This window comes from Macaca thibetana, chromosome Y (assembly GCF_024542745.1).
Source record: "Macaca thibetana thibetana isolate TM-01 chromosome Y, ASM2454274v1, whole genome shotgun sequence".
Classification (NCBI taxonomy): Eukaryota; Metazoa; Chordata; class Mammalia; order Primates; family Cercopithecidae; genus Macaca; species Macaca thibetana.
In genome coordinates, this window is record NC_065599.1 from 8814196 (window position 1) to 8839990 (window position 25795).

The 25795-nt window shown below is 38.1% G+C and overlaps 1 protein-coding gene and 1 pseudogene across 18 annotated transcripts in view; one reads left to right on the plus strand and one right to left on the minus strand.

Annotated features, from left to right (window-relative positions):
- Positions 1–18702, plus strand: part of UTY (ubiquitously transcribed tetratricopeptide repeat containing, Y-linked) — a 225293-nt gene extending 206591 nt beyond the window's left edge. For 9 of the 18 annotated variants that reach the window (XM_050777822.1, XM_050777820.1, XM_050777824.1 and 6 more), the window contains 2 exons: positions 1316–1486; positions 2632–6996. In XM_050777822.1, the coding sequence (XP_050633779.1) occupies positions 1316–1486; positions 2632–2658 (198 nt within the window). In that variant the 3' untranslated portion in view covers positions 2659–6996. Of the gene's footprint in view, positions 1–1315; positions 1520–2631; positions 6997–17880 lie in introns of those variants that run through there. The other 9 variants (XM_050777813.1, XM_050777819.1, XM_050777809.1 and 6 more) reach the window with 4 other exon arrangements.
- A 3150-nt stretch (positions 18703–21852) lies between these two features.
- LOC126947180 (developmental pluripotency-associated protein 2-like) lies at positions 21853–22724 on the minus strand (annotated as a pseudogene).
- Between the last annotated feature and the right edge of the window lie 3071 nt (positions 22725–25795).

The window sequence follows — 25795 nt, forward strand, 5'->3', positions numbered from 1 at the left end:
TGAGCCGAGGACTATGTTGTATGTTTCAGAAAAAAAAGGTGGTTGATAATTGGATAGAGTGGAGATAGAAAGTAAACTAGTCAGTGTGGACACTATTAGAATGGTCTTAGGAGGTGTTAATGAAAGTCGTAGACTAGAACATAACCTTAAGAAAGTGAAAAAAAAAGGGAGACATTCAAAAGTGTTTATTACGTTGTAAAATTACCAGAACAGTTGATCCAATGTGGGAATTACGGTAAGTAGAAGAACCCTACATTTGCAGCTCAGGTCACTAGAGTACTGTTATTCCTGTTGATGGTAATAGAGAACTTCATGAACTGGAATTTTAACACTGTTTAAAGATGACTTAAGGTAGTGAGGATTTGGCTTTTTTAACTGAAGAAATCAAGCAGAAGTCTGAGGATGCTTGACTAAGAAATTAAAAGTCTAATCTAAACCTTTAAGTTTGTAATTCTGAGATAAATTGATTAAATTCATTGGCAATCTTTAAATTGTATAAACTCACCAAAGTATATTATTATGAGCTCAAGTGGATTCTAGTTAGATGTTTTACTTCAGAAAAGTGAATGTATTTTTCTAGAATTTGAAAAAAACTATTATATTCCTCAATGTTATCCATTATTCTGGCTGAGCCTTTGCAACTCATCAGTCTTTGTCTATAAGATGTGCATTTTGTCTCTTGTTACATTAATGTTCATGAATACACTTTTGTTTTTACTTTTTTTAAATATGAGGCTTAAAACACACACTTTTTGTTATTCACCTATCAGTTTTGTTATCTTGAAAAATATCAGATTATGTGCATATTCCAAGTTTTTTTATTGTAGTTCTAGCCTTGGTGAAAATCAACCACAGTGATGTGCCCTAGACATCAAAAATGAATGACTGTGGAGCTCAGTCATTCGGGGAACACAATCCTGCAGACATAGAACACTATGAGTACTCTCACAGAAAAGTGAAAAGCAAATAATGATCACTTTTATCTGATGGTGCACTGGTATTTTGGTAAAATAAAAATACACTGACTTTTATCAAAACTTGAATTACACTTTAGTGAATGGTCATAATGAGTATTTAATTTTTTTAAAGACAATCTCTAAGTATCTAACGTTTTCCTTTTCTCTGGAAATGCTGCAAAAGAAACCTGGTGTCTCAAACTCACAGCCATAGTCTTGTTTTGTCTTTTTAAGTACTTGGATTTAACCAAAAATCATTGTCCAGTTCCATGTGAAGTAGAATCCTTATGGATAAAGGGCTAAAATAATTTCGGATATCACTGTCCAGTACTGTTTATTTATTTATTTATTTAATATAGGTGGAGGTTTTTAATCTGCTTTTTGTCACTAATGAAAGCAATACCCAAAAAACCTACATAGTACATTGCCAAGATTGTGCACGAAAAACAAGCAGAAGTTTGGAAAATTTTGTGGTGCTCGAACAGTACAAAATGGAGGACCTAATCCAAGTTTATGATCAGTTTACACTAGTAAGTGATCAACACGTGAGTACGCTTAGTTAGGTGGGTATAAAGCAATGATCTTTGACTTTGCTAACTGATAAATAGGTGTTAAGAAGAAACTTAAATTTTCCATTAGTGCAGTACATACTGTGTAAGGAAAAATGTTAGTAGCCTTCCTCATATTTCATGTTAATTTTTCTATATGAAACTGATGTTTATTACCATTTTTGCTTCTCAGTGAGAATGCCCACAAAGAATAGTTACACTAATTACATTTGTAAATCTCTGTATGTTTTAAAATATTTTGTAGTTGTTATGCTGCTTACATAGCTTATAAAACCTTTGTATATACATGTAGGTTACTTAATTCTTCTGTAGTAATTATCTGAAAGAAATGTGTGGGTTTTTTCATGTACTTTGTGGTTTTAAAGATTCCCAGAAGAGTTAGCCTGATAGCACTACTTGATGGAGCTTGCTTGACTAGATTATGTGACATGTAAGACTCATGAAAAATATGTTAAATGTCATCTAGCTGTGGCATTTTCATAAGCCAGTTGCTAGCGAAATTTTAATTAACTTTAAAATTATTTTTCCACACAACTTTTCTTTTAGCGATCTAAAAAACTGGTTAACTTTTAACAGTATTCCAAAGGTTGTTCACTAAATGATGAAAAATGGAGGTAATAGCGCAGCACTCTTAAAGAACTGGTTCTAATGGATAAAATAAGAGCATCTCGACTGGGCACAGTGGCTCACGCCTGTAATCCCAGCACTTTGGGAGTCCAAGGTGGGCAGATCACCTGAGGTCAGGAGTTCAAGACCAGCCTGACCCACATGGAAATACCCCGTCTCTACTAAAAATACAAAATTGGCCGTGCATGGTGGTGGATGCATATAATCCCAGCTACTTGGAGGCTGAGGCAGGAGAATTGCTTGAACCCAAGAGGCAGGGGTTGCGGTGAGCCGAGATCGCGCCATTGCACTCCAGTCTGGGCAACAGGAGCGAAACTCTGTCTCAAAAAGAAAACAAAGAAAAGAGCATCTCTCTTAGGAAACTGTTGAGATTTCGTGTGTCTTGTAAACTCACTTCATAAAAAGGCTGTCTTTTATAGTCGTGAGCTAGCAGACACTATTAAGGATTTGTATAACAAAATCTTAACTTTTATTTCTAGGCTCTTTCATTATCATCCTCATCTTGATATTGTTCCATGAATATTAAATGAGATAATTTCTGCTCTTCAGGAAATTTCTGCACCACTGGGTCTGTAGCTGTTTCATAAAACTGTTGACTAAAAGCTATGTCTATGCAACCTTCCAAGAATAGTATGTCAAGCAACTGGACACAGAGTGCTGCCTCTACTTCAGGACTTAACATGCTGACTCAGCTGTACTTCAGAAAAATAATATTAATCATATGTTTTGTGTACATATGACAAAACTGTCAAAGTGACACAGAATACTGACTTGAAGATAGCCTTTTTCATGTCTCTGTATTTCTGGGCTGATGGATTAATATTCATTTGTATTTAACCTTGCAGAATTTTCCTTAGTTAAAAACACTTTCCTAGCTGGTCATTTCTTCATAAGATAGCAAATTTAAATGTCTTCTTGATCAGCTTTTTAAAAAATATGTACTGTTACCTGAGGAAGTTTTTTACTGCTTTATGTTTTTGTGTGTTTTGAGGCCATGATGATTACATTTGTGGTTCCAAAATAATTTTTTTAAATATTAATAGCCCATATACAAAGATAATGGATTGCACATAGACAAAGAAATAAACTTCAGATTTGTGATTTTTGTTTCTAGTCTTGATACAGATTTACACTATTTATAAATACATATTTATTGCTTGAAAATATTTGTGAATGGAATGTTGTTTTTTTCCAGACTTAACTGCCATTACATACTAAGGAGTTCTGTAATTTTAAACACTACTCCTATTACATTTTATATGTGTAAATAAAACTGCTTAGTATTATACAGAAATTTTTATTAAAATTGTTAAATGTTTAAAGGGTTTTCCAATGTTTGAGTTTAAAAAAGACTTTCTGAAAAAATATACTTTTTGTTCATTTTCAAACCTAACGATTATATGTATTTTATATGTGTGTGTGTGTACACACCACGTATACTATATACAGAAACCTCAATATATAATTGTATAGATTTAAAAAGTTAATTTTTTACATCTATGATCGTTTTTGAGGTGCCTATTATAAAGTATTACTCACAGAAGTATGCTATTTTTAAAGTAAAAGTCTTTTAGTGTGATTTATTAAGTTGTAGTCACCGTAGTGATAGCCCGTAAATAATTGCTGGCAAATGTATTTTATAATAGTAGAAAACATATAGTGAGTGAAGTAAAGATTTTAAAGTAAACATTATATAGATTTGATAAATCTTGTTTATAATTAAGAGTTTCTTATGGAAAAGATTCAGAATGATGACCTCTTGTTTTAGAGAACAACTAAGTGACTTATTTTTTTAAAGCTAGATGACTTTGAAATGCTATACTGTCCTGCTTGTACAACATGATTTGGGGTGAAGGGAAAGAAAGCATTAAAAAATCTATATCGCTAGTAAATTGTAGTAAGTTTGATTAAAACTTTTATTTCATATGAAAAACTTGCTAATTTAATATTACCTCACTTGATAATAATACTTGTCTTTTCTACCTCTCCTTTCTGAAGCATTTTTATTTTATCACATTCTTCTTTGTTAACAGCTTTCCAGAGAGCTTTAGTGAAGAATCATAGAATGCTTTAATAGAAATTATTTAAATGTCAAAAGGGAATTTATAATCTTACCTGGTGAAATGTCTTAATCATTGCATTAATGTAGTACTTTCCTCAGACAAGTTTCGTATATTTTGGCTTCCTAAAAATGGTTGTTAGAAAACTCATGAAGATATTTTATTAAGTTAGGTAATGGAAGTCTATTAGCAGTAATCATCACATATCTAATTTCAGGGGGGAAAAATGCAATTTGTAATTAAGGAAGAAAAATAGTAAGTACTTCTAGATATTTTAAATGCTGATATTCGTGTAATTTTCTTGTAAATAATCTTATTCAGAAATCATTGAGATTGAAATTCAGGACTTCCCCCCACCACCACCCCCAAACAAAAACTACAAATCAACCATCAGGAAACATCTAGAATACCGTAGCTATACCTGAACTTTTCTTAATCAGTTGTTTTGTGTTACTAACATAACTTAACTCTTTTTAAGATGATTTATGGCCAGGATTACTGTATGTTGAATTTACAGAATTGACCTAGTCATGAAAATGACTTTACCTGTTTATCTTTTACACTTTTTGTTGTTGTTGTTTGTTTGTTTTTGTTTTTGTTTTTTGAGATGGAGTCTCACTCTGTCACCCAGGCTGGAGTGCAGTGGAGTGATCTTGACTCACTGCAACCTCTGGCTCCTGGGTTCAAGCTCTTCTGTCGCAGCCTCCCAAGTAGCTGGGACGACAGGTGTGCACCACCACACCCAGCTATTTTTTTTGTATTTTTAGTAGAAATGAGGTTTCATGACGTTGGCCAGGCTGGTCTCGAACTCCTGACCTCATGATCCACCTTTCTCAGCCTCCCCAAGTGCTGACATTACAGGCATGAGGCACTGCACCTAGCCTTTTTACATGTTTCCTAACGCATAATTGGATTATCCATTGAGAGTAATACTTTTCAGAAGCTTACACTCTTTAAATAGGCAGAAAATCAAAATTGAAAATCAAATATATCACTAGTGTGGCATTTATCTAGATAAATGAAGTTCTGTTATCTACTTTAATCAATTTATCACCTTTATAAGTTGCATTTTGGGGATCTTTAAAAAAAGATTCTTTTTTGTTGTGCTTTGTACTGCTGGACATGTGAAGCGGCTCAAGCTGACCTTACCTATGTGCCTTTCAATAAAAGAAATTCATAGCGCACATGTTGTTCAGAAAATAATCCAGTAGTTGCATAAAACGATACTTTTCCCAAAAGAAACAATAACTATGGGGAAAACAGCCATATTCTCTTTCTCAGCAAGTAAATATGAAGTTTTCTTAGATTGATTTGCATTTCTGCCATGTATATATAATGTGGCTTGCTTAACCTGGTTGTTACCAGAAATCTCAGCTTCTGGTTTTTTTGTTTGATTGCTTGTTTGTTTGTTTGAAACAGAGTTTTACTCTTGTTGCCTAGGCTGGAGTGCAGTGGTGCAGTCTTGGCTCACTACAACCACCGCCTCCTGGGTTCAAGCGATTCTTTTGCCTCAGCCTCCCAAGTAACTGGGATTACAGGCCACCCCATCAGGCTAATTTTTTGTATTTTTAGTACAGAAGGGGTTTTGCCATGTTGGGCAGGCTGGTCTCAAACTCCTGACCTCAGGTCAACCCATATCACCTTCCCAAAGTGCTGGGATTATAGGTGTGAGCCACTGCAGCTGGCATGCTTCTGCATTTTAACGTAAACCTTATCAGCTTTTCTGAAGTAATACATTACAAACTAGGATGTTTAAAATACTAGTATAAATCAACTTAGGTTTATGATTACATAATTTCAGTGTAAAGAACCTATTCCTCCTAAATATTTGAGCCTTTTTGTTAGCCATTAAGTTACTGTGACATATTTTTATTTAAAACATTCTAATTAGCTTCTCCTAAAAGACAAATATGGATAAGATGTGAACTTGTCCTCTGCACTCCATATCCACAAGGCTTTTACTATCTAATATTGGAACATACATGGAAAAAATAACAAAAAGAGTACTATTACAGTTTGCATTCAAGAGTCATCTGGGCACTGTGGCTCACGCCTGTAACCCCAGCATTTTGGGAGGTTGAGGCAGACAGATCATCTGTGGTCAGGAATTCGAGACCAGCCTGGCCGACATAGCAAAATCTTTTCTCATAAAAGTACAAAAATTAGCCAGGCATGGTAGCTCTTGCCTGTAGTCCCAGCTACCTGGGAGACTGAGGCAGAAAAATCACTTGAACCTGCAAGGCGGAGGTTGCAGTGAGCTGAGACCGCACCACTGCACTCCAGCCTGGGTGACAGAGCGAGACTCCATCTCAAAAAAAAAAAAAAAAAAAAAAAAAAAAAAGCATTAAGTCATCTACATTCACACTTCATCACATGAATGTTTGGGGACCTCAAGTTCTTTGTCATAACTAAGGTATTGGGTGAGTAAACAAGATAACTGGAGAAGAGACCTGATGATGTAAAACTCCTCAGTCTTGTTAAGACTTTGACTGTTCTTGTAGTTAGTAACAGAGCTATTGAGTGGTTTTATACCAAAGAATCAATAAATTTGCAAAATCTTTCTTTTATCACACTCGCATGTGTTTCTATGCTGCACTTGTTCTTTACACATATCCCACGGGATTATTTCTAAGACTGGAAGTACAGGGAAGAAATGTTTTGTACTTGAAATTTTCGTTTTCTGGAATGGAAGTAAAGGCACAAATTTCAGAAACATTTTAAGGAATAAAGTTCACAGATCCCGTTATCTTCCTGACGGAGAAGTGTGCTTTAAACAAGACAAAATCCAGAAAGGACAGAGCAGAAGATATAGGGACATCTAAGTGATTTTAATTGATTTAGAAAGTAACAGATGGATATGTGAATCTCAAATTTAGAAAGACAAGTTAGTGAATCTACAAGTGAGAAAAGTACAAGTCCACCTTTTGGCATCACATAAAGGGGAGGGAAAACAAGCTAAAAAAAAACCAGGAAGAGTAAATATTTTGAAAACCATGTCTATGTCATTCTGAAAAGATAGAAAAGGAGATCTCTTTGGGTTAGTGCAAGGTTAACCTGTGATGTTAACCTGAGCAGCTTCAGTGAAATAATGTACTTAACACCTAGAACTGAAAAGATATTTACCTGTGGATTAATTTTTTAGATTTTACATTTATGTTCATAATCCATTTTGAGTTAATTTTTTCTATACATTGTAAGGCATACATCAATATTGTTGCTTTGTTTTTGCATTTTGTGTCTAAGCTCCAGAACCATTTGTTTGTAACTCTAAAAGTTATCAGTACAGTGAATTTGTGTTGGTTGATTTTTGTGTTTTCTAGACTGTTTCATTTTTATATCTGTTCATCTTTGTGCCAGTGCTTCACTATCTTGATTACTGTAGTTATATAATAGGTCTTAATATTGGACAAAGCAGTTCTTTATTCTTTTTAAATATTGTTTTTAACCTATTGTAGAGTCTTTGCCTTTCCATATACATTTTAGAATAAGCTTGTCTAGGGCTACAGAAAACCTTATTGTGATTCTAATATAACTATATAAACAACAATGTTCTAATATCTAGAATATATATCTACATAAATATGCTTGCAGTATAATTAGCAGGTTAATAAAATTAAGAAAATTGGCATCTTTAATATGTTGAGTATCCCAGTCCATATGGTAATTCTCTCCATTTAAATCCTTGTTGATTTTTTTCATTAGCTTTTGTAATGATCAGTATGTAGATCCTGTATAGATCTTATACCTATAGATTATTTTATTTTTTAAATTGATAATATTTTGCATATATGTGGGGGTACATGTGATATGTTGCTACATATGTAGAATGTATAATTATTAAATTGGGATATTTTGAGTGTCCATTACTTTGAGGACTTACCATATCTATGGGTTGGAGAAAATTCAAGTCCTCTTCTATTTCTCCCTTGAAATGTACATTCTTATTAACTACAGTCATTCATCTGTACTGCTGTTGAATGATAGAATGTATACCTTTTATCTAACTTTATGTTCGTACCCATTAATCTACTTGTCTTTATCAGCTCCCTCCCAGCCATCTATCCTTCCCAGCCTCTAGTATCTATCATTCTACTCTCTACCTTTATTAAATCATTTTTTTAGCCCCCACATATGAATGAGTGTGTGCAATGTTTCCCTTTCCACAGTTAGGTTGTTTCACTTAACATAATGTACTTGGGCCAGGCTCAGTGGCTCATACCTGTAATCCCAGCACTTTGGGAGCCAGGCAGATGGATTACTTGAGCCCAGGAGTTTGAGACCATCCTGGGCAACCTGGTGAAATTCCACCTCTGCAAAAAATGCAAAAATTAGCTTGGTGTGATGGCACGTGCCTGTATTGCCACCTACACGAGAGGCAGAAGTTGAAAGATCTCTGGAGCCTGGAAGGTCAAGGATGCAGTGAGCCATGATTGTGCCACCGCCTCTAGTCTGGGTGACAGGGCAAGATTCTGTCTCCCTTAAAAAAGTAAACTAATGACCTCCACTTCCATTCATTTTCTCCAATTTTTGTGATTTTTTTTGTCTCATTATGGTTTTGATTTGAGTATCCTCATGCTTAAGTGATGTTAAGCAGTTTTATATGCCTTTTGGCAGTCTGTATACAGTCTTTTTGAGAATTATCCATTCTTGTAATTTGCCCACCTTCTAATGTGATTGTTTTTATAAATGAGTTGTATGAGCTTATATTTTCTGGATATTATTTGTCTCTTGTCAGATGAATGGTTTGCAAATATTTTTTCCCTTTCTGTGGTTGGTTTGTCTGTTCACTCCAGTGATTGTTTCCTTAGCTGTGCAGAAGCTTTTTAGTTTAATATAGTATCATTTGTCTATTTTTGTTTTTGTTGGTGCTTTTGAGCTGTTAGCCATAAAATCTAGGTCAGAGTTCGGTAGTGTTTTCCCTATGTGTCTTCTAGTAGTAGTATAATTTTAGGTCTTTAAGCCTTTGATCCATCTGGAGGTTATTTTACTTTGTTTTATTTTATTTTATATTTTTTGAGATGGAATCTTGCTCTGTCAACCAGGCTGGAGTACAGTGGCACGATCGTGACTCACTGCAATCTCCATCTCCTGGGTTCAAGCAATTCTCCTTCCTCTGCTTCCCATGCTACTGGAACTACTGGCACCTGCCACCACACCTGGCTACTATTTGTATTTTTAGTAGAGGTGGAGTTTCATCATGTTGGCCAGGCTGGTCTCAAACTGCTGACCTCAAGTGATCTGCCTACCTTGCCCTTCCAGAGTGCTAGAATTACACTGTGTGCCTAGCCTCATGGTGATTTTTTTAATTCAGTAAGGAAAGGGATCTAGTTTCATTCTATTGCATATGGGTCTACAATTTCCCCACCACCGTTTACTAAAGATAGTGTCGTTTTTCAAATGTATTTTCTTTTCATCTTGTTTTAAAAAAAAAAAGTCACTTGACTGTAAATATCTGGATTTATTCCTGGGTTATCCAATTTGCTTCCAGTGATCTATATCTCTTTCAGTAGTATGCTTTTATGGCTATTGTAGCCCTGTAATATATTTTTATGTCAGGTAGTATGATGTCTCTTTTTGCTATGGATTGCTTTGGCTATTTAGCCTGTTTTGTTATTAGTTCCACATGTGTTTTAGGATTATTTTACCTGTGTCTGTGAAAAATGACATGGGTATTTCAGTGGGGATTGGATTGAATCTGTAGATTGCTTTGAGCAGAATGTTCAATTTAATGACATTAATTCGTTGGATCCATGATCATGGGGTACAATACATCAGGGATAATAGTGTGTAGTTTTGTTTTTTGTTGTGTATTTTCTGGTTTGGGGCAGGCAGTATGTTCAATTTAATGACATTAATTCCTCTAAGCCAAGAGCAGGAGATACATTTGTCAACGATAATGGTATATAGATTTTTGTTATGTGTTTTCCGCTGTTGGTATCAGATAAAGCTGGTCTCAGCGTTAAGGATAATTCCTTCCTATTCAGTGTTTTGAAATAGGAAGATTGCTATTATTTGTTACATGTTTTGTAGAATTCAGCAGTGAATCCATTTGGTCTTGGGCTTTTCTTTGTTGGGATACTTGTTAATACTGAATCAGTATCACTACTTTTTATTCTTCAGGGTTATTTTTTATTTATTCTTGATTTTTTTTTTTTTTTTTTTTTTTTTTTGAGATGGACTCTCACACTGTCTGTCACCCAGGCTGGAGTGCAGTGTCATGATCTCAACTCACTGTAACCTCCACCTCCCAGGTTCAAGCAGTTCCCTGCCTCTGCCTCCCTAGTAGCTGGGTTACAGATGCCCAGCTAATTTTTGTATTTTTAGTAGAAACAGAGTTTCACCATCTTGGCCAGGCAGGTCTTGAACTACTGACCTCATAATCCACCTGCCTCGGCCTCCCAAAGTACTGGCATTACAAGCATGAGTCACCATGCCTGGCTATTCTTGATTCATTCTAGATTCATTCCAGAAATCTATCCATTATTTCTAAATTTTTGTAATTTATACTTATTCATAATAATCTCTCATGATCTTCTCTATTTCTCTAGTATCAGATGTAATGTTTCCTTTTTTACTTCTAATTTTGTTTATTTGGTCTTCTTGTTTTCCTTGGTTAGCTTAGCTAGTAGTTTATCAATTTTGTCTTTTCAGGAATGAACTTCATGTTGATTGATCCTTTGTATTCTTTTTTGGTCTCTTTTTTTTTAGTTTTGCTGTCACCTTTATTATTTTTCTTCTGCTATTTTTGGGTTTGTTCTTGTTTTTCGAAAAGCTGCATCATTAGATTGCATGGTTGAGATCTTTGTACTGTTTTGATGTAAGCACTTACTGTTACACATTTCTCTTGTTAACTGCTTTTGTTACATTAAACAGATTTTGGTGTGTTGTTTCCATTTTCATTTATTTAAATAATTTTTTTATTTTAATCTTTATTTCTTCATTGACCAGTTGTATGTTTTTTAATTGCCGTGTATGTATAGTTCCCAAAATTCCTGTTGGTATTAATTTCTGGTTTTTTGTGGGGTTTTTTGTTGTTGTTGTTATTGTATGGTTTTATGGTTTGTTTGTTTTTTTAATTTTTTAAATTGAATTAGCGTCTCACTTATGAGGCTGCTCTTGAACTCCTGGGCTCAAGTGATCATCTCACTTTAGCTTCCCAAAGTGCTGGAATTACAGGTGTGAGCTACCCTGCCCAGCCTTTTTTATTTTTTAATTAAAAAAAATTTTTTGAGACAATGTCTTCCTCTGGAGTGCAGTGGGGTACTCATGGCTCACTGCAGGCTTGACCGCTGGGCTCAAGCAATCCTCCCACCTCAGCTCCCTCAGCAGCTGTGACTACAGGCACATGTCACCATGCCCAGCTGATTTAAATTTTTAATAGAGGCAAGGTCTTGCTATGTTGCTTGTACTGGTATTGAACTCCTGAGCTTACACAGTCTTCTTGCCTTAGCCTTCCAAAGTGTTGAGATTACAGGCATGAGCCATTGAGCTCAATTTTAATTTCTTGTTCTATTCCACTGTGGTGCTAGAATATACTTGATGTGATTTTGGCTCTCTAAAATTTTTTCGAGAAGTGTTTTGTGGCCTAACATGGTCTATCCTAGAGGATCTTTCATGTGCTGATGTGAAAAGAATATGCACTCTGCGGTTTTGGGGTAAACGTTCTCCAAGTTTCTGTTAAACCCTTAGTCCAACGTCTAATCTTAAGTCCAGTGTTTTATTGTTGATTTTCTGTCTAGATGATCGGTCTAATGCGAGTGGGGATTGAAGTTGCTCACTATTCTTGCGTTGAAATATCTCTCCTTAGATCAATTAATATTTGCTTTATGAACCTGAGTGTTCCAGTACTGGCTGCATGTGTATGGAACTGTTATTTCTTCTCGCTGGATTGATTCCTTTATCTTTATATAATGACCTTCTTTGTCTTTTTTTTTTTTTTTTTCTGCTTGCTTCTGGCTTCCATATACTATTTTCCCACTGTTATTTTCAGTCTGTGTGCTGACTTTTCAGGTATAGTGAGTTTCCTGTAGAGAGCATATAAGTGGATCATAGTTTTTAATCCATAGAGTGTATATATTTTATAAAGTGTGGAATTTAGTCCACTTATATTTAAGGTTATTGATATGTTGGTATGTGAGGTTCTGTACCTCTCATACTGTTAATTGTTTTCTGATTTTGTATATTCCTATTTCTTTCTTTTTCTCTTATAATTATTGTGGTTTGGCAGTTATCTGTAGTGGTACCATTTGAGCCCTTTCCTATTTGTATGTTTTCTTATCATTGAGTTTTATACCATCATGTGTTTTTATGATGGCAAATATTGTTCTTTCATTTTCAGATTTAGGATTCCCTTGAGCAATTCTGGTAGGGTTCTTCTAGTGGTGATGAATTCCCTCAGTGTTTGCTTGGCTGGGGAAGACTTCATTTCGTCTGCATTTATGAAGGAAAATTGAATTGAATATAGCATCCTGGGCTGACAGGTATTTTCTTTCATTACTTTGGTTATATCATCTCATTCTAACCTTGCCTGCAAGGTTTCTGCTGAGCAGTCTCTTCATCTATTGGGATTTCTTTTATAGATAACGTGACTTTTCTCTTGATGTTCTTAGAATTCTCTGTTTGTCATTGACTTCTGACACTTTTACTATAACGTGTCATGGAGAAGACTTTTTTGTATCGCATCTGAGGGGATCGTGGGATCTCCTGTATCTGGATATGTAAATCTCTTGCTAGACTTGGGAAGTTTCATCTATTATTTTGCTAAAAAGGTTGTTAACTTTTTGTTATCTTTTCATATGCTGAGATGCCAGTAATTTATGTATTTGGTCACTTTATGGTGTCCTGTATATTGTAAAGATTTTGTTAATTCTTTTTCATTCTTTTAAAAATGTTTGTCTGGTTTGTTAATTTCAAAAGACTTGTTTTCAAGTTCTGAGGTTTTTTTCTTATGCTTGATAGAGCCAATTCTTGCTGCTTCCAAACCTAGTGTGTACTTCATTCAAAGACTTCTTCAGTTCCAGAATTGATTTAGTTATTTTTAATAACATCTATCTTGGCCGGGCGCGGTGGCTGACACCTGTAATCCCAGCACTTTGGGAGGCCAAGACGGGCGGATCACGAGGTCAGGAGATCGAGACCATCCTGGCTAACACGGTGAAACCCCGTCTCTACTAAAAATACAAAAACTAGCCGGGCGAGGTGACGTACACCTGTAGTCCCAGCTACTCGGAGGCTGAGGCAGGAGAATGGCGTAAACCCGGGAGGCGGAGCTTGCAGTGAGCCGAGATCGCGCCACTGCACTCCAGCCTGGGCGACAGAGCGAGACTCCATCTCAAAAAAAAAATAAAATAATAATAATAATAATAACATCATCTGTCTTTGGTATACTTCTCATTCATATACTGACTTGTTTTTGGTTTGGGTTTTTTTAAATATTTGTTTTAAAATGTTCTTTCTCTCTGAGCTTCTTTGCAATTCCCACTGTCTTTTTCTGCCATTGTGTGTATATGTTTTTTATTTAGATCTATTTCTGGAGAATTATTATCTGCTTTGGAAATGTCTTATTAACTTGCTTTCTCATGCGTCCTTTCATTGATATCTGCGTAACTGATGTATCAGTCACTTCCAATTTTCTTAATTCCCTTTCATAGGGAAGCACATATTTCTGAGGATGAATATTGGCATTGCTTGGGTAAGGCACTTTGGCTTTGATTCTGGGTTCATGCAGTAGGATAATCCCTGTGTGATTTCTTTGGTTGTAAACAGCATCAGTGGTATCTGAGACTTTTTCACTGACTGTGGGTACAGTTAGTATTGGAGGCTGTAGTGCAGTTTTACCTGGGACTGGGATGCCAGATTGGCCCATCTTCAGGCCCTAGTGAAGGCAGCAGTGCACTGAACAGTTGTATCTTTGGGCTTTAGTGTGACCTGCAGTTGACACCAGTATTAGTGTGTCCAAGCAGGCCATGCTTGGGCCCCCAAGTGGCTTACTCTGATGCTGATAGTGGCAACTGTGAGCTCAGCATGTAGATAGGTTCTTGGACCTCTGGACACCTGATGTGGCATGAATGATGGCACTGGCAGTGACAATGGAAGGATGCCTCAAGCAGTGTGTATCAGACTGCAGTGAGCTTATCAGGCCAGTCTCCAGGCTTACGTCTGACACGTGCATATAGGTATCAGCTGTGGTTATAGCAACCAGGTGGATAAGATCCAGATTGATTCCCTCACAGGGAGTGTTCAGGTGTCAACATTAGTGGACTGAGTGGGGTCACACCCAAGATCCAGACTTTGCTGTGGCATAGGTAGGGGATTAAACCTGCTCAGGCTGGGTTTTCCTCAGGGCTGATGGTGTATACATGTGCTGGGCCTGGAAATCAGGGATTACGAGGATCCTCAGGCCACTGGCAGAATGCTTAGATAAATGGTGGTAGCGTTCATGCCACTAGGCAGGCAATACTGGTTTCAGTGACAACAGCTTAGTTTCACATATTGGGAGCACATGTGCTACTCATGCCTCAGCTCTGGTAGTGCTCACAGCTACATCTTGGGGACAGCAGCCATCTTTTCTATTGCATCTCAGCCCCACCACTGCTGGGCTCCAGAGCAGTAGGCAGTCTTTTGTGGGCATGGCTCTAGAATGGCACTTTCTTTGCATCTCGGACATACCTTTGTCCCAAGTAGCCCATGATTGGTTATACCTAAGTTCCAGAGTCAGCAGCACATGCATTCCTTGCACCTCAGCCCTGGTTCCTCTGGACTCCAGAGATGGTCCCTTCTCTGTTTAGGGTGATATTCCAAAGAGTGTGCCTTGCTGTAACTGCTTAGATCTCAGGGAATGTGAAGGATCCTACACAGGCTATATGCTTAAGGCAGTACAATCATACCATCTCTATGCTGCTCCCTATCTTAGTTTCAGGGCCCACTGAGTGCGGTTAGCTCTCCAGTGGCTAGAATTACAGGGTTACCTAGTATGAATATGGATTCCTGAGGATGACTCACCCCTGACCTTGTTGGAAAGTCTCTCAGCTCCCAGCCCATCCTGGCCAAACAGACTGCCTCACCTAATTCTTCCTTGCTTTAGGTATTGCCTTTTTTCCAGTGCTGTCTCTTGGATGGTCTAGTTCATGTGTAATTACTCACTTTGGTTCTCTTATTGGAGAAACCGAATGCCCCTACTCAGCCATCATGAAGGCTTCTTCATTTCTTTTTGAGAGATGTAAGTGGTATTGGGCTTTTAATTTATATTTCCACTTGTTCATCTTTAGTCAACAGAATGATGATTAACTTTTTTCTGTTTAATATCCTCTGACCATGCACAACTCATTTATTAGTTCAAAAAAGATTTTTGTAAATTCTTTTACATTTTCCATGTGTACAGTCTGCAAGAAAGAAGAGTATTATTTCCTCCCTATGTGTTGTTAATGTGTTTGTTTTTCTTAATTTATCACAGCAGCTAGAATTCCCAATATTGTGTTAAACAAGAATGACGAAAATGGACACTCTTACTTTCTATTGTATCCAATCTTTAAAAAAAATGTTTTTCTAAATAGTATGATGTTGGCTGTAGTTTCATAAGGAAATGCGTTTTATTAAGAATAGCCTCTTCTTAGTTTCCTAGCAGGTTTTACCATTGAGTGTTGAAATTTTCAAGTGCTCTCATTTTTCTGCATCTGTTTATATCAACCGTATGACTTTTTAAATAGATTATATTAACTGATTTTCAATGTCAAAGTAGCTTTACGTAGATGAGCCTTATCCCAACTGTTTGTGTTGCATGCATGTCTAATTTTGTATTTGCTGAGCTCAGCTTGTGAAAATGTTTATTTTTATACCTATGTACCTGAGTACTATTGGTATTTTCTGTTTTTACATTGTCTTTTTCTAATTTTGTGTCAGTGTAAGAACGGCCTTATTTTGAATTGAGAAGTGTTCTGCACAGTTTCTGAAGACATTCTGTAAACTTGATATTAATTCCTATAATATTTGGCTGAATTATCTAGTGATGCCATAATAGTCTGGGTCTTTTGGGACTTTTAAAGTAAACTTCAATTTCTCTTTAATTGTCACAGACTATTCAGATTGTCTCTTATATTTTGATTGACTTGCGAGATTGTGAGTTTTAAAGAATTATTTTAAGTTACAGAATTCCTCATGGTATTTTTATTGCCCTTTCAGTAGTATAGTATCTGCAGTAATGTATTTTATTCTTTATTGATATTTTGTGATTTCACTCACCAGTTTTTTTAAAAGCAAAATTTTATTTTATTTATTTATTCTACTATTTTTCCCCAAGTTTTATTGATTTTTCTTCCCCCACCCCTCACCCACAACACCCTTTGGGTTTGTTTTGCCCTTCATTCTTTAGTTACTTTATATAGTTCCTTCAGTTAATTTAAACTATTTTCAACCAGGCACAGTAGCTCATGCCTGTAAACCCAGCACTTTGTGAGTCCAAGGCAGGAGGATTGCTTGAGCCCAGGAGTTCAAGACCAGCCTGGACAATATAATGAGACCTGAACTCTACAAAAATTAAAACATTAGACAGGCATAATGTTGGGTGCCTATAGTTGCAGCTTCTCAGAAAACTGAGGCAGTAGGCTTGCTTGAGCCTGCAGTGAGTTGTGATTGTGACACTGCTGTCCAGCCTGGGCAACATAGTGGGGCCTTGTCACAAATAATAATAATTATCTCTTTTCTATACATGCATTTAGTGAAATAACTCCCTTTTCACAGCTTTAATTATACCCTTCATATTTTGATATGTTGTATTTTAATTTTTATTCAGTTTTACGCACTTTAAAATTTTCCTTTAGGGTTTTCTCTTAGATCTACGTATTTTTTAGAACTGTTTAATTCCCTAGTGATGGGGAGTGGGGAGGCTTTATTTTTGTGTAGTACTGATTTCCACTTTGGTTTGACTGCTCAGAAAATACACTGTGCATTATTTCAGTTCTTTTAAATTTGTTAATGTTTACGTCTTAGTGTTGATGTTTGAGTTACTTACTGCCTGAGCTGCACACTCCACAAGGTCATTGGGAGCTGGGGACAAGTGGGAGTGCCCCCCCTACTTCCAAGGTGATAGGGTGGGAGCTCCCCAGTGCAGCTGCAGCCATCCAAGTCATGGCTGTGAACTTGGTCCTCCCTGTGCTCTTGAGCCTTCCCACAGCTGCAAAGCCAGGCATCTCTGCACTCACAGGGACCCGGGAGGGACCCCTCTCCCATGGGCTTGGAGGTGTCCGGTCCTGCTGCCTGGCCTCTCCCAGCTCCCAGTGCCCACTCTGATGTCAGAGCAAGGTTGGGGCCAAGACTTGGCATTGCATCAGCCTGGCCAGCTGTGCTCATGCTCAAGGCAGTACTGACATGCCAGCCTTCCACCTTACTGGCCCACTCTGAACTTTGGGCACTGAGGAGCATAAGAAGGAAGCTGATGGAGGGGCTGAGAGCAGCTTACACTGGCCTGCAGGTGTCCCTTGATATATACATCCTGGGTGCCATAAAATGCAGCAGGAGGCAGACAGGTTCCTGAGTGGATGGGGGCGGGTCCCTGGTGAGGCCCCACCTTCAGGTCAGTGAGGGCCTGAAAGCTGGACAGTCTAGCAAACCCCAATGTGAACTTGTGGTGCCTTTTCCACCCATGGACAAATCAGCATTCACTTTCTTCTGCAGCCCGTAAAAGCCCTGGGTTCAGGCAGAGCTGGGCAGACATCAGGTGACCAGCTGCAGAAAGGAACCACCCACTCCAGGGCCTCATCTCTGCGGAGAGCTACAGAGATGACCGGAAGACCTGTACCCATAGAGGAACTTCCCTCTCCAGGGCTATTCTGTCACTCAATAAAGCTTCTCTTTGTCTTGCTCTCCCTTCATTTGTCCACAGACCTCATTCTTCCCTGACACAGGAGAAGAACTTGGGAGCTGCTGAATGGTGGGGCTGAAAGCTGTAAAACGAACAGGGCTAACACATACCCCTTGCTCACCACCTTGTGAGTGAAGAGGAGAGAAGAGCTACTGCCCTTCAGAGAGCCCAGACCTGGGAGCTCCTTGAGCCAGGGTTGTGAATCCCTCTTTGGGACCTTGTGGTTTCTGGAGTCTCTAAACTTCCTGGTACCACTGCAGCTGTGGAAGCTGCTTGTAATGTGCCTGCTTCAACTGCACCCTCACAGAGAGCTGGTACCTATGCCGGCACCTGGAGCTGCCCACCCTTGTGCAGCAGCCAGTGTGCCTGACTGTGTGCAACAGCCAGACCCCAAATTCGCTTGCTCACACACCCCTTGCTGCTCCACGTCTGGCTAGCCCCTTAGCAGGCATGGGAATCTATGCCAGTAATGTGAGCCACGTGCAGCCTTTGAGACTGAGTGAGTGGAGCAAGCCCAGCAGGCCTGAGCAAAACTTGGGCAAAGGCACCACCACCCACAGAGGTTTCTGGCCAGAAAAGCAACACCCTAGAGTTCCTGAAACAACAGGTCCCGCAACTCTGTTCACTTTTTTCAACTTACTTTCTCCTTCATGTTCACCTAGAATAAACAGGAAGTTCTTTGTCACTGAAATTTTTCCTCTGTATTATATAATCTACTATTGAGCCAATACACTTTTATTCTAATTCCTGTATTTTTTATTTCTATAGTTAAATTGGGTGTTTTTATTACTCATTTTTTGCTGAAATTTATTAGTAATTTCAAGAGATTTGTAATTGCTTGTTAAAGTATTTACATGATACCTTATTTTAAATTATTGTCAAATCAGCCAGACAGTAATATAGGAAGTTACAGATGTTGTTTCCCCCACATAAACACAGATATAAAACTATATCAAGATTCTGTTTTGAGAAGCTCAGAGTCCTTTAAGCATTTGCAGTACGCTGGACAATCACAAACATACCAGCTGCACTGAAATGAATACGAAGAACAATATTCTTTTACCTAGTTTAGCTTCTTTTCCAAGTTCCAGCACAGCTCATGGCAAAAAGTGATGGGTGAAGGAAAAGAGTTTGTGGCAGATTCAATATCCCTGGTCTTTCGGTACACATTTTGAGGTTCTAGCTTCTATCTCATCTCACAGCACTGAAAGAACTGGCACAGTATGGATGTCCACAGCTGCTAAGGAGAGAGACACATTTTTGTGGCTAGCATAAATATGTAAAATTAGAAGATGATGCATGCCTGAGGTTTCTCTCCCAGGAAAGGGGAAAGAGCAGTGTATGCCCCCAAAGCATTCCTTTGTGCCAACCAGAAGTTCGGTTTCTCTCTCATTTCACACATCAGATAGGTATAACACAATCACGATTGTTTTTAAGAGGAAGATAGTACGGGTTTTTTTGAAAACAACAAAAATGCCCAGGGCAAATAGGTAGAAAGGTCCAGAACTTCTCATTATGGTGACTTAAAAATATATTTCCTACTGAAAGCCAGTCAGAAAAAACTGAGACAGAGAACTGTTTCTTCAAATGCATGCATACAAACACAAAGCTATACAGAATATGAAGAATCAGAAAAATAAGACACAATAAAAAGAACAAAACACATCTCTAACAACCAACAATAAAGAAATGGAGATCTATGTATTGCCTGACAGAATTAAAAATAGTCATTGTAAAAAAGTTTAGTGAGATACAAGAGAGTACACAGATAATTAAACGAAATCAGGAAAGTGGTACATAAAAAGAATGACACAAAGATGGATATGAGGAAGGAAAAAAATCTGGAAATGAAAAATACGATAACAAATTTTAAAAATTCAATACAGTTATTGAGCAATAGAATTAATCACACAGAAGAAAGAAATGTGAACTCTGAAACATAAAATTTGAAATTAGCCACCCAAGAACAAAAGGAATAAAGGATGAAGAGACTAAGGAAAGTGACTGACTCATGAACACCACTTACGTTGCAAGTCAACATAGCACATTATGAGAATTTCAGGAGGAATGAGAAAGAAAAAAGATAAGTTTATTTGAAGGAATAATGGCTCAAAACTCCTCATTCTGGGGAGGGAAATGGACCCAGATTCATGATACTCAAAAGATACCAAATCAGGTGAACCATAACAAGTCTACACGGAGATACATTAATCATTAAATGGTCAAAAGTCCAAACCAAATAGAAATGTGAAAGCAGCAGGGAAAATGCAATTTGTCACATGCAGGAAATCTCCATAGAACTATCAGAATTGTCAGCTGAAACCTTGCAGGCCAGAAGAGAATAGAATTATATATTCAAAGTGTTGGGAGAAAAATGCCAACCAATAATGCCAAACCCAGCAAAACTGTCCTGAAATAAAAGAGAAGTGAAGAGGTTTCAGACAAAAGTTGATGGTATTCATCATCACTGAAATTACCTTACAAGGAATGCTAAAGGAAGTTAGGTTGAAACCAATGATGCTAAACAGCAACATTGAAACAACTCCTTGATACAGGTAAATATATAGACACACAAAATACTTTAATGGTCTAAAGAAATCATAATGAATGAACACCATATAAAGATGTAAAGTGTAATAAAAGCGGAGGAAAGGTAAAAGTGATGCAATTATAGTACGGTTATCAGCTTAAGATAGACATATAAGATGTTTTATGTAAGCCTCTAGAGTAACCACAAAGAAAATACCAATAGTAAATGCAGAAACAAGGGAAAAGGGCCGGGCGCGGTGGCTCACGCCTGTAATCCCAGCACTTTGGGAGGCCGAGACGGGCGGATCACGAGGTCAGGAGATCGAAACCATCCTGGCTAACACGGTGAAACCCCGTCTCTACTAAAAAATACAAAAAACTAGCCGGGCGAGGTGGCGGCGCCTGTAGTCCCAGCTACTCGGGAGGCTGAGGCAGGAGAATGGCATGAACCCGGGAGGCGGAGCTTGCAGTGAGCTGAGATCCGGCCACCGCACTCCAGCCTGGGTGACAGAGCGAGACTCCGTCTCAAAAAAAAAAAAAAAAACAAGGGAAAAGAACTAACTTTATGTCACTAAACATATACACCAAAAATCAACAACTACAAAGACAGCCAGAGAAGAAAGAAGTTCAAAAGAAGTATAAAATAGTAAAGTTAACAGAACAGCAATACAAGTAGCTACCTATGTGTTAAAAAAAAAAATTAACTGAGCAAAGAACAATTCATAAATTGAATTCATGAAGTTTACAGCAGCCTCCCTAGCCAGTGTAGGCTGTGATGCTCAAATGCAGCTACTTGGTAGGAGATTTATGGACAGAAAAAAAGTGACTTACAGAAAACAAGTTAGGTACGGAAACAGCTGGATTGGTCACAGCTCAGCATTTGCGTTATTTGAACAGTTGGTCACCCTTTATTGGCCAAAAGTCAGTGACTGGCACAGAATAGATTACAGTCTTAGTTTTATTTAGGTTATAGTTCGTGGCGCGTTTTTTCTTTTTTGTTTTTTGTTTTTTTTTCTTTTTTTGGCCAATTGCAGTGACTATTTTAATGGGTTTTCAGGCTTACAGAAAGGGGCTCTCTAGATGGGGCTGTGTCACTGGTCAACCATCTTCACCGTGGAGTTCTAGTCACTATGATTTTGTTTTGTAGGTCACAAGGATTCCTTCCAATTGTCTCCTCTTCCATTCCTTCATAATAGGTTACATGGTTTTAAGTACATCCCTCCTTCTCTAGTACATTGTATTCAATCAGGTTGCAGCTATTTCTCCATTGTCATTAGTCTTTTCATCATCTTATTCCTCTTAACACAGTGGGGGCATAACACATTATCTTCTATGCCTAGGGATGGGAAAATGCACGTAGGTAACAAGAAGAGACAAATCATCCTCCTGTGAGTGGTAGGCACCCAGGCCTGACCTGCATGAAACTGTACCCAACCCTTTGTGTCTGCCAAGAGACATCTACCATGGACCACACACCACCTGACACCAGAGGCTTGCATTAAAAAGGCCTCAACAGAAACAGGAATGCAACATGAATTCACAGCTCTTGCAGCAATTCTTGCCCATGATGCCAGTATGACTCCCTGCGCTGCAGTTATCACATCCACTGTATTATTCTCTTCTGCTCTCTCATTCACCTCATAACTTCTCGTAAGCCTTCCTTGCTCTCTTGGTCACTGCCTTGCATTTCCTCAAATGTCGCTGTAATCTGGTCTTCTGACATTTCAGGCATATCTTACTGTTGTTCATGTTAAGCATGCCTATGCAACCTCAGACAAACTTCTGTTTTCTTGCCATTAGTACTCAAACTGAGTTGTTGACAGCAATCTCACAAAGTGTCCCAACACACCTTATTAGTGGGAGGCAAAATAGTCATCAAGGGAAGTGCTAGTATTTTGCATCTAGCTTTTCGTGGAGCTGTAAATTGTTCATTTATTTGAAGTAGATGACCTTGATTGTATTTCTTAAATTTTTCCAGTTTGACATCAGAAGTTAAAGAAACACTTGGTTTCATTTGTTCCATATTTGGGTCATCTTTAACTGGCACTAATGTCAAAATCATACTTTCTTCATCATCTACTTCCCCCTCAAAGAAATTCTTGCTGCTATCTAAATTTTAGTCTGACATTTTCAGCAACACCCTGGGGAAGACAAGGACAGTAATGTTAAGGATATGGTAGTTTAGTTCTCCGAATCTGATTTCTCTTTTTTTGTCTTTTTTTTTGAAAGAGTCATGCTCTGTCACCCAGGCTGGAGTGGTGATCTTGACTCATTGCAACCTCCACCTCCTGGGTTCAAGCAGTTCTTGTGCCTCAGCCTCCCAAATAGCTGGGATTATAGGTAACTGCCATCATGCCTGACTAATTTTTGTATTTTTAGTAGAGATGGGATTCCACCATATTGGCCAGGCTGTTCTTGATCTCCTGACCTCATGATTCTCCTGCCTCGGACTCCGAAAGTGCTGGAATTACAGGCGTGAGCCACCGCACACAGCCTGATTTCCACTTTTATAAGCAAAGGTCTCCTTCTACTTCCTGTTACCCATATGAGCTGTTTTCCTTTCATTATCTTTTTCCTCTCCTTCATTTTCTGACAGTGGGGTAACTTTATCTGACAATGGGATAACTTTTCCATTCGGTGATATGTTTTTTTAAAAATTAGGCCAGGCACGATGGCTCATGCTTGTAATCCCAGCACTTTGGGAAGTTCAGGCAAGGCGGATCACGTTAGTTCAGGAGTTCAAGAATTGCCTGGGAAACACGGTGAGACCCCTGTCTCTACCAAAATATACAAAAATTTGGCGGGCGTTGTGGTGCATTCCTGTAATCCCACCTACTCAGTAGGGGGTGGTGGGAGGATTGTTCATAATTTTTTTAAGTTCAGCCTAAAGAAAATCTTTATATATGTAGAAGCATCTATAGATCTATGTCTAGCATCTACAGATATAAATATTTCTTTATACATATGTATATATGTGTGGGTTTGTGTGCATATGTGTAGAACTTCTAAACATAAAGCAAGTGATAAGAGATCAGAAGAAAAAATGCACAGAATGACAATAACAGCAGTAGACTTTAATACCCCTCAAAAATGGGTTCAACATTTATACAGAAAACTTTAAAAAAAAGACTTGACAAGTCTTAAAATTTAGAAAGACTGAGAACATAATGAGATATATTTTCTGATAACAATAGAAACAAAAAGTCAATAACAAAGAAAAAGTGGGAAAAAACAGCTCAAAACAAATGAAAATGAAGATACAACATACTGAGTAATTGGAAAGAAAACAAAGTTCAAACTTAGCAGTGAAGCAATAATAAATTGAAATAACAGTTTACCAAGAAATAAATCAATTAGAGAATAGAAGAATAGAAAGAATTAACAAGCTGTTAACTTTTTGAAAAATAAAACTAATTCTTAGCTACACTAAGAAAAAAAAAGGCTCAAATAAATAAGAAATAAAAGAGGAGACATCACAATGAATGGCTGAGATACAAAAGGGATCAAAAGGGACTGCAGGGAGCAATTATTTGCCAATAAACTAAATAACATAGAAGATACTGATAAATTTATATAAACATACAAAATACTAAGATTGAATGAGAAAATATAGAAACTTTTTTTTTCTCCTGGAGACAGTCTTGCTTAGGCACTTGCCAGGCTAATTTTTATAGAGATCGGGTTGGACATGTTCAGGCTGCCCTAGAACTCCTGAGCTCAGGTGATCCTCCTGCCTCGGCTTCCCACTGTGCTGGGATTACAGGCATGAGTCACCAGCCTGGCTGACATAAAAAAACAGAGTTACAAAAAGGAAGTTACTGTCACTGGGTTTGCTTACCAACTTTCTCCTCTGCAGGATCTGTGGTCTCCTTCAGTGAATTCCAGTAAGGAATCAATAATCAAAAATTCACAATAAGAAAGGCCCAGGACTACATGGCTTCCTGGATGACTGTAACCAATGTTTAAAGAAAAATTAACATCAACCCTTCTTAAACTCTTCTTAAAATTTGAAAAACAGATTTTTTCCAGACAGGCAGATTAGAGGCTCTTAATGTGCCTCTGCCACTTGGAAATAACAAAAATCATGTGTAAATATAAATTCTGTAAGCTTTAATATGATAAAGAAAATGAGGGCCAGGCACAGTGGCTCATGCCTGTAATCCAAGCACTTTGGGAGGCTGAGGCAGGCAGATCACCTGAGGTCAGGAATTCAAGACCAGGCTGGCCAATATAGTGAGACCCTGTCTCTACTTTAAAAATACAAAAATTAGCCGGTATGGTGGCGCATTCTTGTAATCCCAGCTATTCAGGAGGTTGAGGTAGGAGAACTGCTTGAACCCAAGAGGTGGAGGTTTCAGTGAGCCAAGATCGAGTCATTGCACTATAGCCTGGGCAAGATAATGAGACTTTGCCTCAAAAAAAAAGGAAAAGAAAATGATAATTCACCAGAATAGAATACACTGAAGGACACCACAGATTCTGCAGAGGAAAGGGTTGGTAAGCAAACCCAATGACAACATTCAGCTGATAAAAGTGAGTGAAGCTCCAGTATGTGAGAAGGGCAGAGGGTCTACTTCCGTGACTCACTGTTCCATTATTGATCTATGGAACTGAGGCCAAGGGAGAACACCTTGTTTCTTCCATAGCTGGGAGTTAACTTGTGGAGAGGCCAAGAGGCAGTGAGGGAGAAAGACACCAGGAAAAGCTCTAGGCATTTTTGCAGATCCAAGGCTGAGAAGAAGACACCACTGTAGAACTGAGGCAAGAGAAGACTGGCTAAAGCCGAGGTTTCTCCTGGGCAGAGACTTGCAGCCAGGGAGAGCTTTGTGACCTGGAACATGTCTGTTTGTGTTACAGCTAGATGTCCCAACCTATGCCCCTGGCTTGTTAGCGAAGCATGCCTCACCACTTCCAAAGGGTTAGAGGGAGGCAGACCCCACTTGTGCTTGCCTCGATTGGCAGCATTGGCCAAAACTTCCCTCCATTGCAAAGATCTTGGTACAGAAGAGTTTTCTTCACTTGACACCCAGACATGTCTTCAGGCATTTGGAACACCCACCCCTAGATTATAAATTTAGGCTGTGGTCAGCCTAAATTTGGGACAGAACTTGGGGCAGCAGAGGTTTCACAACTTCATGCCTAGACACACCTCTGGCCACTTGGGAGCTGTACAGCAGAACCCTTTCCCCTCAGAACTAA